The 15,704-nt window shown below is 45.8% G+C and overlaps 1 protein-coding gene across 1 annotated transcript in view; it reads right to left on the reverse strand.

Annotated features, from left to right (window-relative positions):
- T265_13218 (hypothetical protein) overlaps nucleotides 1–15,527 on the reverse strand; it is a gene marked incomplete at both ends in the record, with an annotated part of 22,773 nt that extends 7,246 nt beyond the window's left edge. Inside the window, 11 exons of the mRNA XM_009167775.1 lie at nucleotides 1,338–1,501; nucleotides 3,994–4,347; nucleotides 5,229–5,537; nucleotides 7,492–7,833; nucleotides 8,304–8,450; nucleotides 11,019–11,199; nucleotides 12,281–12,445; nucleotides 13,082–13,296; nucleotides 13,586–13,790; nucleotides 15,071–15,252; nucleotides 15,342–15,527. Coding sequence (XP_009166039.1) covers nucleotides 1,338–1,501; nucleotides 3,994–4,347; nucleotides 5,229–5,537; nucleotides 7,492–7,833; nucleotides 8,304–8,450; nucleotides 11,019–11,199; nucleotides 12,281–12,445; nucleotides 13,082–13,296; nucleotides 13,586–13,790; nucleotides 15,071–15,252; nucleotides 15,342–15,527 — 2,450 coding nt within the window. The remainder of the gene's footprint in view (nucleotides 1–1,337; nucleotides 1,502–3,993; nucleotides 4,348–5,228; nucleotides 5,538–7,491; nucleotides 7,834–8,303; nucleotides 8,451–11,018; nucleotides 11,200–12,280; nucleotides 12,446–13,081; nucleotides 13,297–13,585; nucleotides 13,791–15,070; nucleotides 15,253–15,341) is intronic.
- Nucleotides 15,528–15,704: the final 177 nt, after the last annotated feature.

Here is a 15,704-nt window from a genome sequence, read left to right on the forward strand (position 1 = left end):
TGTCGGGGCAGAAGAGAGGAAGGGTGGGAAGGGCGGGCACCCGAATGGTATTCACCAAAAAGGGCTTCGTAGTTTCCATGAGATCTCTGAAAATAAGAGATGGGGTAAAATAGTAGTATGCAGGAATTTAAGCAGGAGGTTTCGTTGTTGCAGCTTACAAACCTGATGATCTAACCGGCTGACGGCTTTACCCAGTCGAATTTTGAACACATTTCCTTCCAATTGTTTTGCAAAAAGTTGTTCAGCAAACTGAACCACGGTAGTTATCCTGGAGAAACAGCAACAGTGGGGGAAAGGTCCCAGATGAATGCGAGGACATACGCTAGGGTTGGACGTCCAGAAAGGTAAAACTATGAAAAATATACTACAAAGAATGTGCACGGACTCCCAGTTAATTAATGCACACTCTGTGTATGCGCAATAACGGTAGTTTTCTCAGCTTAGTTCTCGGTCTTAGCCTCCTAAGCTAGCGTTCCTCTGAAAAACAACCACCAAAGGTGCATAACGTATATTAACGCCCAAAACTGGTTCAAAAACGCCTATGCAGCGCGTCGTATATAAAGTGTATGCCGCGACATTCCGGAAATTCTGACGACTTCTGGATGCGGCATTGGCAACCGGCATTTGGCGAATACTCATCATGATTGGCTGTTGGGCCTGGACTTTCGACCAATCAGAGCTAGCCTTGATGCCGAACCGGCAAGCGGTTCGGTTTCTCGGCCGTAGCAGCGCCTAAATGTGGGTGATAAAGCGGTATCGGCGTGGAATTCCACCTAACACATGAGAGTCTGTCTAAAGAGACAGGGGAAAAAGGCACCCTAAACCGGCTTCCCATGGCGCACTCGGTTGATGGGCTGAACTTTCGATTCCATCACTACTGTTCAGCCGCTGTATCCTTTCGACGCAAAACTGCTAGGCAACCGACAGGAAGCATGAGAAATGAGATGCCTTTAAGTTATCGACGCAAGTTATACACAGAAGCAGAAGGACTGTCGGAGTTGGACTGGAACTATGGGCGGGTATGTCTCATGGCTACAATTCAGGTGGCATTGCCGTTTACATTAATATCGGCATGAAGATTCTAAACACACTTATGAGGTAGAAATCCAAACTCTAGAGCAGTGGTTCTCAAGCAGCTGAGCTGATCGTCCTTACAGCCCCTAAATTTGGTACACCGACAAAGAAGGTAAAAGCAGAAAAGTTGAGGAGAAAGGTGAAGACTTAAGGATATCACTTCTAATCACGTTCTCCTGGGGCGTGTCCTGTGGGGTGCGAAATTCGAATTTATTCCACAGAATGGGCAAATCGCAATGACACCGGTAAAAGCTACAACTCACAGGTACATCAACAGCTGGTGATCCGAAGCATAGCCAGACGGCAAGGAATCCGAAGATGAATCATGAATTGACGCGGTTTTCTCCCTTAGTTTGGGGTCGGGAAATAATACGTCCGGATGACGCACAAATACGTCGTTGGGATTCAAAGTGACGAAGCCTTTTGCCTAATGGAGTAAATGTACATGCGGTAAACAGACTTCATGACGATGACGCGCGTGTGTGAGAGAGGCGAATTTCGAATATCACTGTGAGTTCTGGGTAAAAACGTGACACTCAAAATGCGAGGAACATATAATCTGCCATTGCCAATTAGTAGAAAACTTTCGAGGGCATGAGCGATCCCAGCTAATCATGAAGATGCGCAAGAAAAAAGTCCCGAAAGGCTAACGGTTGCTTTAAGTATCCAAGACTGTGGAACGAGGGCCTTCATAGGCTGACAACCTCAAAGCGTAAGCTTATCACGACGTAACTATGATAAACCGATCGGGCATACTGGGTGACGATGTTGCGGAATATGGGCAGCTCGGGCGCACTGCTTGGTTGTGGATCTGCTCACCAAGCCACAAATCGAGAAGTTGTCGGCTCAACTTCATTGCTCCCATCGGTCAATTTAAATACTATGAGGACAGCGGCCGTTAAACCACTGTACAACTGGAGAACCACAAACAGAACACGAACCACTGGACCTACTATTGACAACCTAGTTTTGGTTTAGTCGAGGATATTACGAACAACTTGAAGGAGCGCCAAAGGAACTACCAACCTCGGGATTCATTGCGGTTAGGCCACAGCAGATCCTGCTATCAGTCCCAAAATATGGGTGCGATATGTGAATGTTCACTATTATGAATCGATGAACGAACTTCTGAACGTGTTCGCTGATATCCACTTCACCGTGCAAAAGGAAAACAACAGAGGGACTTTCCTACACGTCAACAGGACGACAAACAAACAACTGTGAACCGAAGCATACAACGCGAACCAGATCCCGAGCTTCCTGAGCAACCACTCAAACCGTCACAAACAAAACCGTGTTCGAACACTATTCGAACTGATCGAGACGAATCGCAACACAACATAGTCGACGAAGGACGATTTTATCAGATATTCTATTCCATTCTATTTTATTCTACTGAGTCCCACACGGAACCAAAGTCAGGGTATTTTGTCAATACAACCAGAAAACGGAGAGCACGTTTTCGCATAGTAAAAACATCGCTGGAAGGACAATAAGGAACGACGGTCAACTCCATAACTCCAAACACATTGAGAAACACAGTGTTGGTCAGACTTAACAACAAACCGGTCACCAGAACATATAAACACAGCATACGACACATACCACCGTCGCCAGTTTCAATTCGCGAAGAGAAAGATGCTTGTTTATGGAAGAACAAACGGGAAACGGGCATGTACATAGGAATCAAACAATAAAACCAGTTATATCGATCATGCGGGCAACCAAACAACAGAATGATAAGGAAAGAGCCAATCAGATCGAGGGATGAGAACGACCACGTCGTACAGTCAAACAGGAGACAACCAGACCACGACGCGAAAAGGAAACGGAACAATCAAGACGGAGGAACAGAATGAAGACATTCAATCAAATGAAATGATATCATGAAGTAACTCATATCCCGAATCGACCAATCAAGCTACGCGAAAGCCGCTCCGCAACCAATCACCGTAGTTATTAGGCACTGTTCAAAACTATATAAACGCAAACAGAAGAGGTGGAATCACCCACCGACGACGTCTCCTCGACTGGTATCGAAACGTTTGCAATTCAACAGAGCAACAACGAACTACGGTTTCTGCGCTTTGCAGACACAAAACGATCTGTCTTGATTCAAATGTGCTTTCACAGAGCACTAATTGCTGGGTTGTCCGCAGTACTCCAACCCAAAAAGCGGGCGTTGCCAGGGAACTCAAGGTCCAGAATAATGCATAAACTAATGTAAAAACAGTACATGGAATGAATGAGTGATTCAACGTAATGCGCTGCCCTATGAGCCACCGAGTTGTCCCTGAGCAGAAACGATATATGGACGTATCCCTTATCAATACTGGAGTTGAGAACACAGAAACCGAAACCAGGCGAGCCGCGGCGGCTCCGCATCTAAGCTTGCATTCCACTTGCTTCTTTTTGAAGTGTTTCGGCATGTTCTGAATTCGTCCTGGCATTAATTTTGAGAATTGAAAATAAAATATGCCGAGATGCGTGATTAAGCTTCTAGATTACGCGTACTAGATTGGATACCTCTTGACAAAGCTCAACATCATATCACAACACCTCCATTTTTTTGTCAGTCCGTTTTGTGAATAATACTGGGACACCTTGACATGAAGACATAGCTTTCGTCAAGAAGAAATTGTGAAGCTTGTTTCCGGTATATTCACTCATATTGCCATGTTAAGCTGTGCAACTGGGCATGAGAGAATTGAGCACTGGATTAATCCATCAATAAGAACGAAGCGAACAGCCGTGGAGGAACTAATCCATTACATAAACTGTCATTGTTAGGACTCACTAGTTCTAAGGTGAAACAAAAAACGTCCAGGGCGAGATGCAGCTGAATAATAAAACGACTTGAAAGCTGAAAACATGGGTAACTGGGAATAGTACGGTAAAAAGGCGGGTAAAAAAGCGTACTCTGGTGTGGAACACCATTTCTGCACCAGGACCAGCAGAACCCCCACGGTTGGCAACACGATAGGCATTAGCCGTATCTCCAATGGCCAGATGCGGATAGAGACCACCGGCAAGCACAACTTTGAGTAGAATCAAATCGGCTTGAGTCATCGACTCGTGACAAAGTGCAGACTCGGCAAGGGATGACAGATCGTAGCACAGTACGAGTTCCAAGTCTCGAACGGATACATCAAGAGTGTTCAGGCCCGCGCGACTACCACGACCGGCGCCAACAGCGGCCAACCACTTGCGCAAATTGGATGCTGGTTCAGAAGCATTCTCGTTTTCGTCTTCGGATTCAGAGCGTTCTTCAGTCTGTGGAAAAATACGAAAAGTGAAAAGAGCCTCTTACTGCTCGGAGATCACACTTCTGTCATCGGACATGTTAGGCCAATTCAAAAAGCCTTCCAGACTGAATAGTATCAGTAGCTGGATGAAGCAAGAGTGACAATCTCTGAGTGGTTCAAATCCAGGGATCCTGAAGAAAATACAGCTGAGAACCGCTTTACGTGGCGTGAGGACATATCCAAGATTTGGGTCCGGAAAGTGAATTAGAGTACTTTTTCGTCAGTCAGTGTAGGAATAGCCAAGAGCGCGCCATATGATAGGTACACACTGATTTCCAACAAGCGACTTAACTGTTCATTGGTAGCCGAGTTCAGTTTAGATTGTCTTATACGGTAGAATTCTTCACAAGTGGGATCTACCTTTAGGAACAACCATAAGTTGATCGTTAACCGTGAGAGTTGGGAAGATCCGCTGAACTGCACAGCGGTACCAGAGACAATGTAACTGTAACTGGGTCAAAAGGCGCCTCTCAAGGGGACACACCACTGGCAGACTTTCAGGTGACCAAGGTGTTGGTATACCGTCTTATTTCGACAACAAATTGTGAACTAGGGTCAGAATAAATGAACCGATTGCTATTGAACTTTGGACGGGTATCCATAAGTCCCTGAGAGGGCGTAAACATCCGGGGGTATTTTAATTTCACCAACGAGTTTTTTAGTGAGTGTATTAAGCATAGGACCTGGTGAGCAGTTGACCAGTGGTGTGATATTTAGACATGCAGTTTGGTCACACAGTTCGTTGTCTGTTCTCGAACCTCACTTCTCGAGGTAGGTTGTCTCCAATCGGAAAGTGCTGAAAATCTTTAACTGGTATCTTCAGCTATCGATACGAGACTGATAACTCACGTCATTGTCTTGCAGCGTCAACAGACGACGTCGCTTGGTTCGCATTCGTTCCATTCTTCTGGCTCGATTCAGTTCGATAGTACGTTTTTGTGCGACTTTCGTCTGTTGGGTGGTTCGGTCTGCCCAAAGCCCGGCATCACGGAGTAGCTGGGAAAACTGATTCCTCAAACGAACCATTTCATGCAAACGTTGTTCTTGCGCTCCGATTCGACGACACCAACGTCTTATATTTGTTCGACTATCAGCGCGGCTCCATTGCGGATCGGAATGCGATTCCTGCTTGGGTTGAGTGACATCCTCAGATTTGATCTGCGGATGAAAAAGTTAGCGTGCATAAGGGGAAGCAGACTGTTGCGTTTTTATCACGTTAAGTTGTTCCGGTACTGATCGGATGTCCAAAAAGAGTATTTAGTCTATGGATTGTACCCGAAGGCGATGCATATTCCCCGAGGCATCTTTGCATTGTTGTCGGTACACTTCGAGAGATCTTATCAAAATATCCCGTAAAAAAGTACTGAGATGTCTGGGCACGATCCGACTCTCTACAGGATGTACTATCACAATGTGCGTGATGTACATGGAACTTTCAATGTTACCTTCGTTCGCAAAGTTCATGATTTCACATCGATCTCGTATGAACAGTCCTTCTTTGGTCCCGACTCAAAGAAGAACTGGACTCGATGTGTACACTTATTACAGTTCATTAGCAGTAAGTATCCTTGACCGCGCCCCAACGTGAACTCCGGACATATGAGGCGAGCATGTCACCACCACTCCGCTTGTGCATGGTGGATGCACTTAAATTTTCACGTCTGAAAGGACGAAACAATATCATGCTGCATGTATGCGGTGAGATGTACAAAACCTATTCGTCGGATTATTAAGAATTTGGAAAAAGTCGACTGCGGTGCTGGGTAGATCTTGGAAACACTGGTAGGGTACATTTACTCAGCCGGACAATAATTCATGTAGAAACTCTCTCCTTCTTTTGAAAAGATTGGTCAAACTTGATTGCAGTATTTGGCTAGTCCTGAAAGGCCAACAAATTCTGCCCCTGTAGTTAACAATTTCATACATGAATTTAAATGGTTTTGTGCTTGTTGTATCGCTTAAAATTCGGTCGAATTGGAGAGGTGGTAGTATACCATAAAAACCGGAAACCTGACTCTATAGCGGGTGCGGTGAGATCAAACTGAAGAGGGGACCCTGCTTAGTCCGGGTTATAAATCATGAAGAAGTGTAGGTGGTTGCGACACCTGGGGCATGTTCGGAGCAGTGAACATTTGGACTACATCTGGGTTACTCCAATGAGCAGTGATGACCTGAGGCAGGTACTGTGTCCAGACGTCACGAAGCACCCAAAAAGACAGCGAATTCACGCCGACTGACACCGATATGTAAACAAGGTGAGTTTACCCGTTGTTTACTGTACTATGTTCGGAGGGCCAGCCGTCCCTAATAACCGAACATCACATCATTTGGACGGATGTGTCACATGGAGGACACGGAACAACGAGGGCATTCCCTGATTGGTCAGGATGCCGCCAATCCGGTTTGAACATCCTTGACTGGACGCTTCTCGCCCCCTCACGGAGATTCTGACACGATCTTGTGGAACACTCTGTGATTACCCTATAAATACAGATGAAATGATTCTCCTTTTGTCTCCATGAGGGCCGTGTAGAGCTACCGTGCCTTTTGATATACCATAGTGGGCGGATCAGGAAGCCAAGGGACTGATACGGAGTTGCACTACCGTCCACCAAGACACAACAACTAGTCACAATTAATAGTTAACACAGCGTGCAGTTTTTTTTATTGTACCTATGTTCATAACCGAACATCACATCATTTGGACGGATGTGTCACATGGAGGACACGGAACAACGAGGGCATTCCCTGATTGGTCAGGATGCCGCCAATCCGGTTTGAACATCCTTGACTGGACGCTTCTCGCCCCCTCACGGAGATTCTGACACGATCTTGTGGAACACTCTGTGATTACCCTATAAATACAGATGAAATGATTCTCCTTTTGTCTCCATAAGGGCCGTGTAGAGCTACCGTGCCTTTTGATATACCATAGTGGGCGGAGCAGGAAGCCAAGGGACTGATACGGAGTTGCACTACCGTCCACCAAGACACAACAACTAGTCACAATTAATAGTTAACACAGCGTGCAGTTTTTTTTATTGTACCTATGTTCAGCCATTAAAAAACCATGGTGGAAAAATTGGATTGCGGACAAAAGATAGAGACACACTCTTAGCCATTCGTCAAACACTCTCATCACGGTGAACGCGTCACCATGGTCACTTTCATAATCCGCGAGGGATTCGGTTCGCCTCAGTCGTTCCGTACCGGTGAAGGCCGTGGTTGGAGTGAGTGGGTTCTGGACTGACATGCCAGCCACCAAACTGAGCACAGGTTCGACTAACCCGAGCAAGGAGGCCATGATCAACATGCGTCCCAAGGAAAATTCTACCGGCAGATCAGCTAATAGACGACCGAGTGGGGTGACCGTAAGCAGCGTTTGCTCATTTGGCGATGGCGCCGAAGAGCGTGAACCGTCACCGTTATCTTGTCTGGCCAAAGCGCCATGCGACTGAAAAGGGAAAAAGATATGCAAATCAAGGGGCTGACAGAAGCTTCTTTGTATGTCATCTGATGAAAGTTCCAAAACGTTGCATGGATTTCTGGATAGTGTTAACAGTAGCAACTGAAAACACAGGAGGTGCAAGGCCCATATTCGACCGAATGGCAACAGATTTGCATGAGAATGAACCTGGGAAATTCCGGTGCCAGTTCACACTGAGTAAGGATGACTACGTCAAAATTTGAAGAGAGGAAGAAAAAAGGAGCGAATCCCCTCTTAGAAGATTCCTGGTTGAAACACGGTATATCCGTGTGAATGGGCCTACCCGAAGGCAACGGTAGTACTCAGATTTGCGTTCGGCAACAGACCGTTATTCGGTGAACGGAGTATACTACCTTTTAGTTTGAGTAAACCGTGCTCGGCTGGGTTAGTCGATATTGGCTGTGTGCGGTGTTGTGGGTAAAAACACAAAAACCTACCTGCAAACGTTCCAATGCTTCCTCTAAGCTTTTGGATTCTGGAGGTTCGATAAACGGAAATCGGGTCACGTCCGGTAGGCCCATCACCATCATTTGGAGCGCCAGAGTTTCCAGGGGCACACGTCGGATCTCCGGGGTACTGAAACGCTGAACATGGATTTGGAAAGTAATTCGGACTGCGATGTGAGTCACGTTTTCCAGGATTATTGTTAAGATGGTTGTTTCGAAGTGCGTCTCTAAGAGGTCTAAGCACTACTTAGGATGTACGCCTAAGCCTTTGGTATTTTGAAGTCCCCCAAGAGAATCATGCGTAATCACCTGAATTCCCCTAGCTATTCAAGTTGTTTGACGACAGCCCGATCTGAAAAAACTTCCTAGGGAATTCACTTTACAGGGGAATGTACTTCTTTACAACAGGACAAGTAGCAGAAGCGTCTCTAAGAGGTCTAAGCACTACTTAGGATGTACGCCTAAGCCTTTGGTATTTTGAAGTCCCCCAAGAGAATCATGCGTAATCACCTGAATTCCCCTAGCTATTCAAGTTGTTTGACGACAGCCCGATCTGAAAAAACTTCCTAGGGAATTCACTTTACAGGGGAATGTACTTCTTTACAACAGGACAAGTAACAGAAGCAAATGTTTTAAACCCCTTTGGACTCAAATTGTTTTAAAACTGAGATAAGACACTTTCAAACTCATGTAAAAATTATGAATGGAATCGAAAAACCCGAACAGAGAGGTGAAGCGGGCAGGAGAATGCAGGGACGGCAGCACACTGAGTTCTACAGTATTAACATCGCCAGTTCAACCTTAAATCGAAGCTATCAAATTGAATCCATGAAAGTGACTCGGTACTTATGTCTCGATAAAAAGTAATCATCTGATCTGATCAACTGATTTGAACTTGTATAAATGGTTTGCCCATTGGAGAGATTACTACACGGTTTTATTTTGAAATCTGAATCCTGGGATGAACCAAAATCATCAGAGAAACAGAAGTTTGCACACTTTCCCAGTAAGAGACCACGTGTTTCCAGTTCAGTTTTCTATCATATACGGATGAGCGACTCGGCGGACTTCTGGTAACGGGCGGCGACGGTCCCAGGTATGTAGAGATGGGGTTTCCTCAAACCACCTGTGGACTCTTGCGTACACATTTGATCACGAGTTGCCTCCTTGGGGCCTTACCCCCAATGATCTTACGGGCAATCTGCTTGGTCCATGCCACCTCTGTGAACAACGCACGTTGGTTCAAGCTGTTAAATTTTCGTTCACGGGGACAAATCGACATTAGAGATAGCATAACGAATTCACTGACACTGACTTGTTCGGTTTTAGTTTGGGTGGAGTGATCGGAGCTGCTAAGCACTGAAGATGACAGACTTAATGCAACCCCGCCACTGAATGTGTGATCCCGTCAGGTTTATCAGGGTAACGAGTCACTCTTGGGTCGTCGGTTGTCAGCACGACCAAGTTTACAGGTCAGTGCCTTCATGTTTCATTGTCAAGTTTCAGACTGGCTACTTTTAGGTCACTTCCAGATTGCAGATCGCTGAAAGAGGGCAATAAGTCCTCTGACATGCGAAGCACGGGCAGTGACCAGCATAGCCCAAGGTTCGTCTATCGTGGGTGAGTTGCACACTCCGAAAACCTTCCCATGCAATTCAGCACCACCAATCCCGCTCTCCCACTGGACCCATTCAATGCTCCTGTGACACTGTTAATCCAACAGTGAAAACTATGTTTCATCTTCGACCGTGTTTCCGATCCACAGTGCAATATAGAGTGTACAACACTCTTGGGAACTCGGCTCGGCAAACAACGGTGATATAGGCTGGAGGCTATCGAGAGCCTCTCTGGTCTTCACGGGCTGGGAGGACTCCACACTCGTTAGTCTACTGAAATCTACGTCCGAGCAGGTGACAGATTGATCAGATGGTCGTTGATCCGAGCTTTAGTAATTAGCATGCATTCGCCGAGATTGACAATTAGCTTGCATTCAGATCACCGATCATCTGATAAACCAACAACGGACGTACCCCAGTGCATTTCCATCTACCACATTGATCGACTCACCTAAAAAGTGTACGCTGTACTGACGAAAAGACTGGAGACCGGAACTCGAACCTGCCATCTCCTGCTTATGTGGTGCGTATCCTGTCAACTGAGTTAAGCGAATCTTCGCCTTGTCACAATTCTGCACTTGAATTTCACCTCTGATTCGCAAAGCACCAACCTACTGAATCAACCAGCGAAGCATAACGCCACTTGTGAGCACCTGGTACGTTTGGACAGAGGTTGGTTTCATCCACAGGTGCCTGTGGCTTGTTTGAATTAGCGGAAACAATAAAGGGGATTAAATGATTTCGAAGGTCACGTTATCAATCTTTGGTACGTGTCCGAACCAGGGGTACTTAGGCTCCCTGATAAAGACCTATCGAGTCATCGTGAAATGGAGATACTCGAGTCCAGTGAGAAACCAAGAGCAGCTGGTTGACCTGCTTGCTTCAGAATGCGGACATTGAACACGGTCAAATAGACTGGACATCGAGGCATGTGGAAGTCGCACTGTAACCCAACCAGTGACGACAACAATACGTGAAATCTAAGTGAAGATGTGGGTGTAAGTCCGCGTAAACTCAGCTGCCGAAAAGCGTCAGACAAACAAGGAATAATGGATTCGATTCAAGTAAAAGGTAAACGTAGAAAACATACCTCGAATTCTTCGTAATCTTCTTGAGTGTAGAATCGATAGCAGACACCAGGGCCTGTACGTCCGGCACGACCCTTCCGTTGATCTGCACTCGCCTTGGAAACTGGGAACTCTTTGAGACGTCTCATACGCGCCGTGGCATCCCAGCTGAGCTCCTTGACTCTTCCAGAATCAGCAACGAATCTGTGCGAGTTTAAACAGGTGACGGTGTTGAGTCACAATAATACAACTAATTCAGGACTCCAGTTCATTCCTGAAGAAATGTTCCACTACCTCTAGATACATAGAAGCACATTTATCAACGGAAGAGATCCTCTGAGATGGGACTATTGAATTACTGGTTGTAAGGGTAGGGTAAGGGTGCTCCTGTCTTCGTTGCCGAAACGGGAGACGATTGCTTGAGACTATCAAGTTTGAACAAGGATAATTTTTCGAACCGAGACATGAATCAAAAGGGGATAGAATTCGGTGAAACAGAGTGATCAGAGAAGGCAGATGGACTGGAAAACTTTCGGCATTATGGACATGGGGCCAGTTTATGGCTACGAAGCCAAGAAAGTTGCAAAAGTGACAGAGTCCGTTGTTCTCCATCCGATGGATCGTATAACCACCTTCAACCTACGCAGGTATTCAAGTCACCGACCACTGAGGACTGGTATCGGGTCTTCCTGCAGATGTTCATATATGTTGCTCTGTATTATCAATCAGGACGGTAGAGCACTGGTATCTCGATAAGTCTTCAAAATACAGCCTGGATGATCATGCTGGAAAAGAGCTTCTGCTTTCCTCTCTTTATCAACCCTCCCAAACAAATGGTCATTCTGCTGGATAATTACTTGACTACTAGGGTAACACGATCCCTGTTCAGACTGGAATGTAGCCGCAACTTGCGCTGTCTAGGTTGTAGTAATAGTAATAATAATAACAAGAATAATAATAAGAATAGTCAAACTGTAATACCCCTTCGGTGCATAGCTGCCGTGCCACCCAAAGAAAGCACGAGGGCCGGAATACTGCCAGNCAAGCAAATGTTACAAAGTGGCCCCACGAATTCCGCAACAGAACTCCCTTTTCCAGTCGATGCAAAGCGAAATTCTACGAACAACACATACTACTCGCGTGCCTCCCGATCAGTAGTATCACCGTTACACTAGGGTAACAAGATCCCTGTTCAGACTGGAATGTAACCGCAACTTGTGCTGCCTGGGTTGTAGTAATAATAATAATAAAACGAATAATAATAAGAATAGTCAAACTGTAATACCCCTTCTGTGCATAGCTGCCATGCCACCCAAAGAAAGTACGAGGGCTGGAATACTGCCAGGTTACCCAAGCCCAGACAGGGGAAATCGAAAGGCAGAGGTCGGGTTCGAAACACGAACATTCCGGCCAGTAAATGCTCGCTCTAACCACTGAGTCATCTCGCCCCCTAGGCTATGAAGGCCGGCGAACATCTGCAGTATAGCCCGGAAGTGTTATCCAGCGATGCAGTCGACAAAATGCCAAACTTTGAGGTACATATGCAAGTGCACACAAAAAAGGTCCAAACCATCAAAAGCAAATTTGAATTTGAGCGCGGGGCTCCATCTTTAACGTGACCGCATAGAGATAGAAACTCAACCGAATAAGAGGTAGTGGTGGATAGGTGTAAGTGAAGACGTATAAATTACGTTGCCTCACAATGGACTAATTACGGAGGGGGTCACTATGGAAGGAGTAACTTATTTCATTCACCGACCCGAGACCTTATCCCACGAATGTTCTCACATTCTCTATTTCTCTGGTGATATACATGCCTGTTGGACGGATTTGTATTTTGACAGATCAGGTTGCGTAGTGAGTTTGTATCTTCACCAGCTACATTTCAAGCAATGTTTTTCCGACATTTTTCATCAAAGAGGGGAGTTTGATATTTCGAGGTGATCGATTAAGTGGGCTGCCACTACAGTAGCACAGAAATCATCATTGGTAATGCGTCGAAATACTGGTAGCTCGAGTAAGTCTATTGGTTATCGATCAGGTGGCTGTTGATCTGCTCGTCGAGCTTGGCAATTGACTTGCAAACGTTTCGTCACCATTCGAGGAGACATCATCATCACTCACCCAACTGCGCACTAATGATGTCTCCTTGTATGGTGCCGAAACGTTTGCAAGTCGATTGCCAAGCTCGGTGAACAGATGAGCAGCCAATTGATCAACAACCAAGAAATCAACATTGTTTTCGGCTGTAAACCGCGTCCATGTTGTACAGTGGCTATCACAGTTTCGTTCGCTGGTGACCTGAGAAGTTATGGGGTGGGTAACTACGCACTGGAAACAGTGGCTGGTATAAGTGACTCGTGAATCAAGGAGTGACGGTGAACTTGACACTGAGGAAATTGGGAGGGGGAGCTGTGTATTTGAAGGCAAGAGCTTGGAGGCATGCCCACCATCGAGGGTTCGACTTGGCCATGTTTGATAATGTGTTCCGTCTCCGTTTTGCAATCCACGGAGAATGGCAATGACCAGCGCCGCTGAGTTTGCTGGCAATGGCTTTCATACTTCACTACCAAGTCAATGCTGGACCTACTCTGGTTCGTTTCCAACCCTCGGGTGGTTGTGCGAAGATGGATGTCCGAGGAATTCGGTTGACAGGCCTATGGAACACGGGACCAAGCGGGTGCAACCTAGGGAGTGTGATCAGTTCATCTATCGTGGGTGAATTATTTCCTCTCAAAACGGTACGACGTATTTCAGCACTATTGGTCCGATGTTCCCACAAGACTTGAGCAATTCTCCGAAGACACATTCCTAAGCGGAAACCTGGAACAAGTGGACCTCAGAATCAAAAGTACTATCACCAAATGCCTGATAAGTTTACTGAAAAGAAATTTTGGATCGAACTGTGCGACCTTTCGAAGTCGAAGCAGATAGTGGGTACTGTATTGCAGTCTGTGCGCGAGCCCACCAGGGACAAAGGCTCTTCAATGTAAGACTCAGCGAATCAGTCGGCAGCAGGAACTAAGTACTGGAATTTTGATGCACCTAGGCTAGGATTCGCTCACGCCTGACAATTTCGGCATATGATCATCATCATCATCATCGTTTTCATCATCATCATCCACCATCGACATCATGACATCAGTGTTCACACCGATGCTTCACTGCCTTACAACCGTGATTTATTTGAAAGTCTTATTGTGAAGAAAAGAATAAGGGTGGACATCGGTTGACAGCTATATCTTGCAGGATCTCCAACCAGGCGCAGTGAGGATCACGCGGTCCCCATCCTGGAAGGCGAGTGGTACCGATAGCACCCGTGTTTCGTAATCTCCTTCATGCCCCTCTGCCAGGTCAAGGGTTGGCCACCTCCCAGAAATCCAAAAAGAAGGGTTCCGTACGGCGATGAACATAAGTTGCCAAAAGCAGGCATTGAAAAATTACTGTTTTAGATTCTAAGATCACTGTGAAATTCTTAGGAACAGGACAGTCGCAAGAAATGGGGGAGGGATTAAAAAGGCGTAAGAGGATGGCCGATTTCTCTTACAGGTAACGATAAATACAAAGACTGTCGCTCACTGGTGTTGATCACATACCCTAAAACCTCATGTGGTTGAGAATTCTGCTTCATCTACCAAACATGGAATCCCTGTGGTTTTTTCTAAGGCGTTAACGCCTCCTTTTTTCAGATAATCCATAGATATAACTAAAAAACCAGAAACATTTCATCAGACAACACACAAACGCCTCCTTTTTTCAGATAATCCATAGACATAACTAAAAAACCAGAAACATTTCATCAGCACAACACACACACATAAGGCAGAATGACGTTCGGTGTTGCTGACTTATCGAATAAGCCTGAACAAGCTCAATGAGAGTTCTGATGATTTACCCATCTACCGATTCATTGGTTCACAACAAGACAAACGGACAGAAGTGAATCTCACATGGCTCACTCCATCATGACCCAGGTAATCCCGCCTGACGTGATATGGCCTCTCAACTAAATTAGCTTGATCAAACTGATAGAATATTACTGGGTTTGAACAGTCCCGACCCAAAATTAACATACCGTATACCGTCAATCGTCAAGGATGTCTCAGCAATGTTTGTCGACAGGACACACTTTCGAACACCATCCGGTGCCACATGGAAAACTTTCTCTTGGTCACGAGCGGATAGTGTGCTGTGCAGTGGCAAAATGATCCAGCGCTTCGTTTGCTCTGCGTAAGCTTTGGCTGGCTCCATGACAGCCTAAAAATGAGTTACAGGGTATGTGTTAGGTTTATTGGCATGGCTATGTCCAAGATAATTACAAACATGTATAAGTTGGGAAAACGTACCTGTATCTCAGCCATTCCGGGTAAGAACACTAACAAGTCTCCTCGTTCGGTGGCCAGATATTTTGCATCGATTCGCTGTAACAGTCGGATGTAAGGACTGGGGTCCAATCGATCACTGGACTGGGCAATTTCAGATGGAGTTGGAGGGATATATTTCAAGTCTATTGGGAATAATCGACCAGGAACCTGAGTAGACGGATATAATAAGAAAATGGAAGAATCGTATGACAGCCTGCGGATTAATAGTGGTACTGGATCGTCCCGATCTAGCTATGGAATAGGACCAACCTAAAACCTCGAGGAATTCACTGGAGACGGAACGTAAACCAATGATTTTTTGTTGGAGTAAACGTGCATGGACTG

Source organism: Opisthorchis viverrini (assembly GCF_000715545.1).
Source record: "Opisthorchis viverrini unplaced genomic scaffold opera_v5_47, whole genome shotgun sequence".
In the NCBI taxonomy this organism is placed as follows: Eukaryota; Metazoa; Platyhelminthes; class Trematoda; order Opisthorchiida; family Opisthorchiidae; genus Opisthorchis; species Opisthorchis viverrini.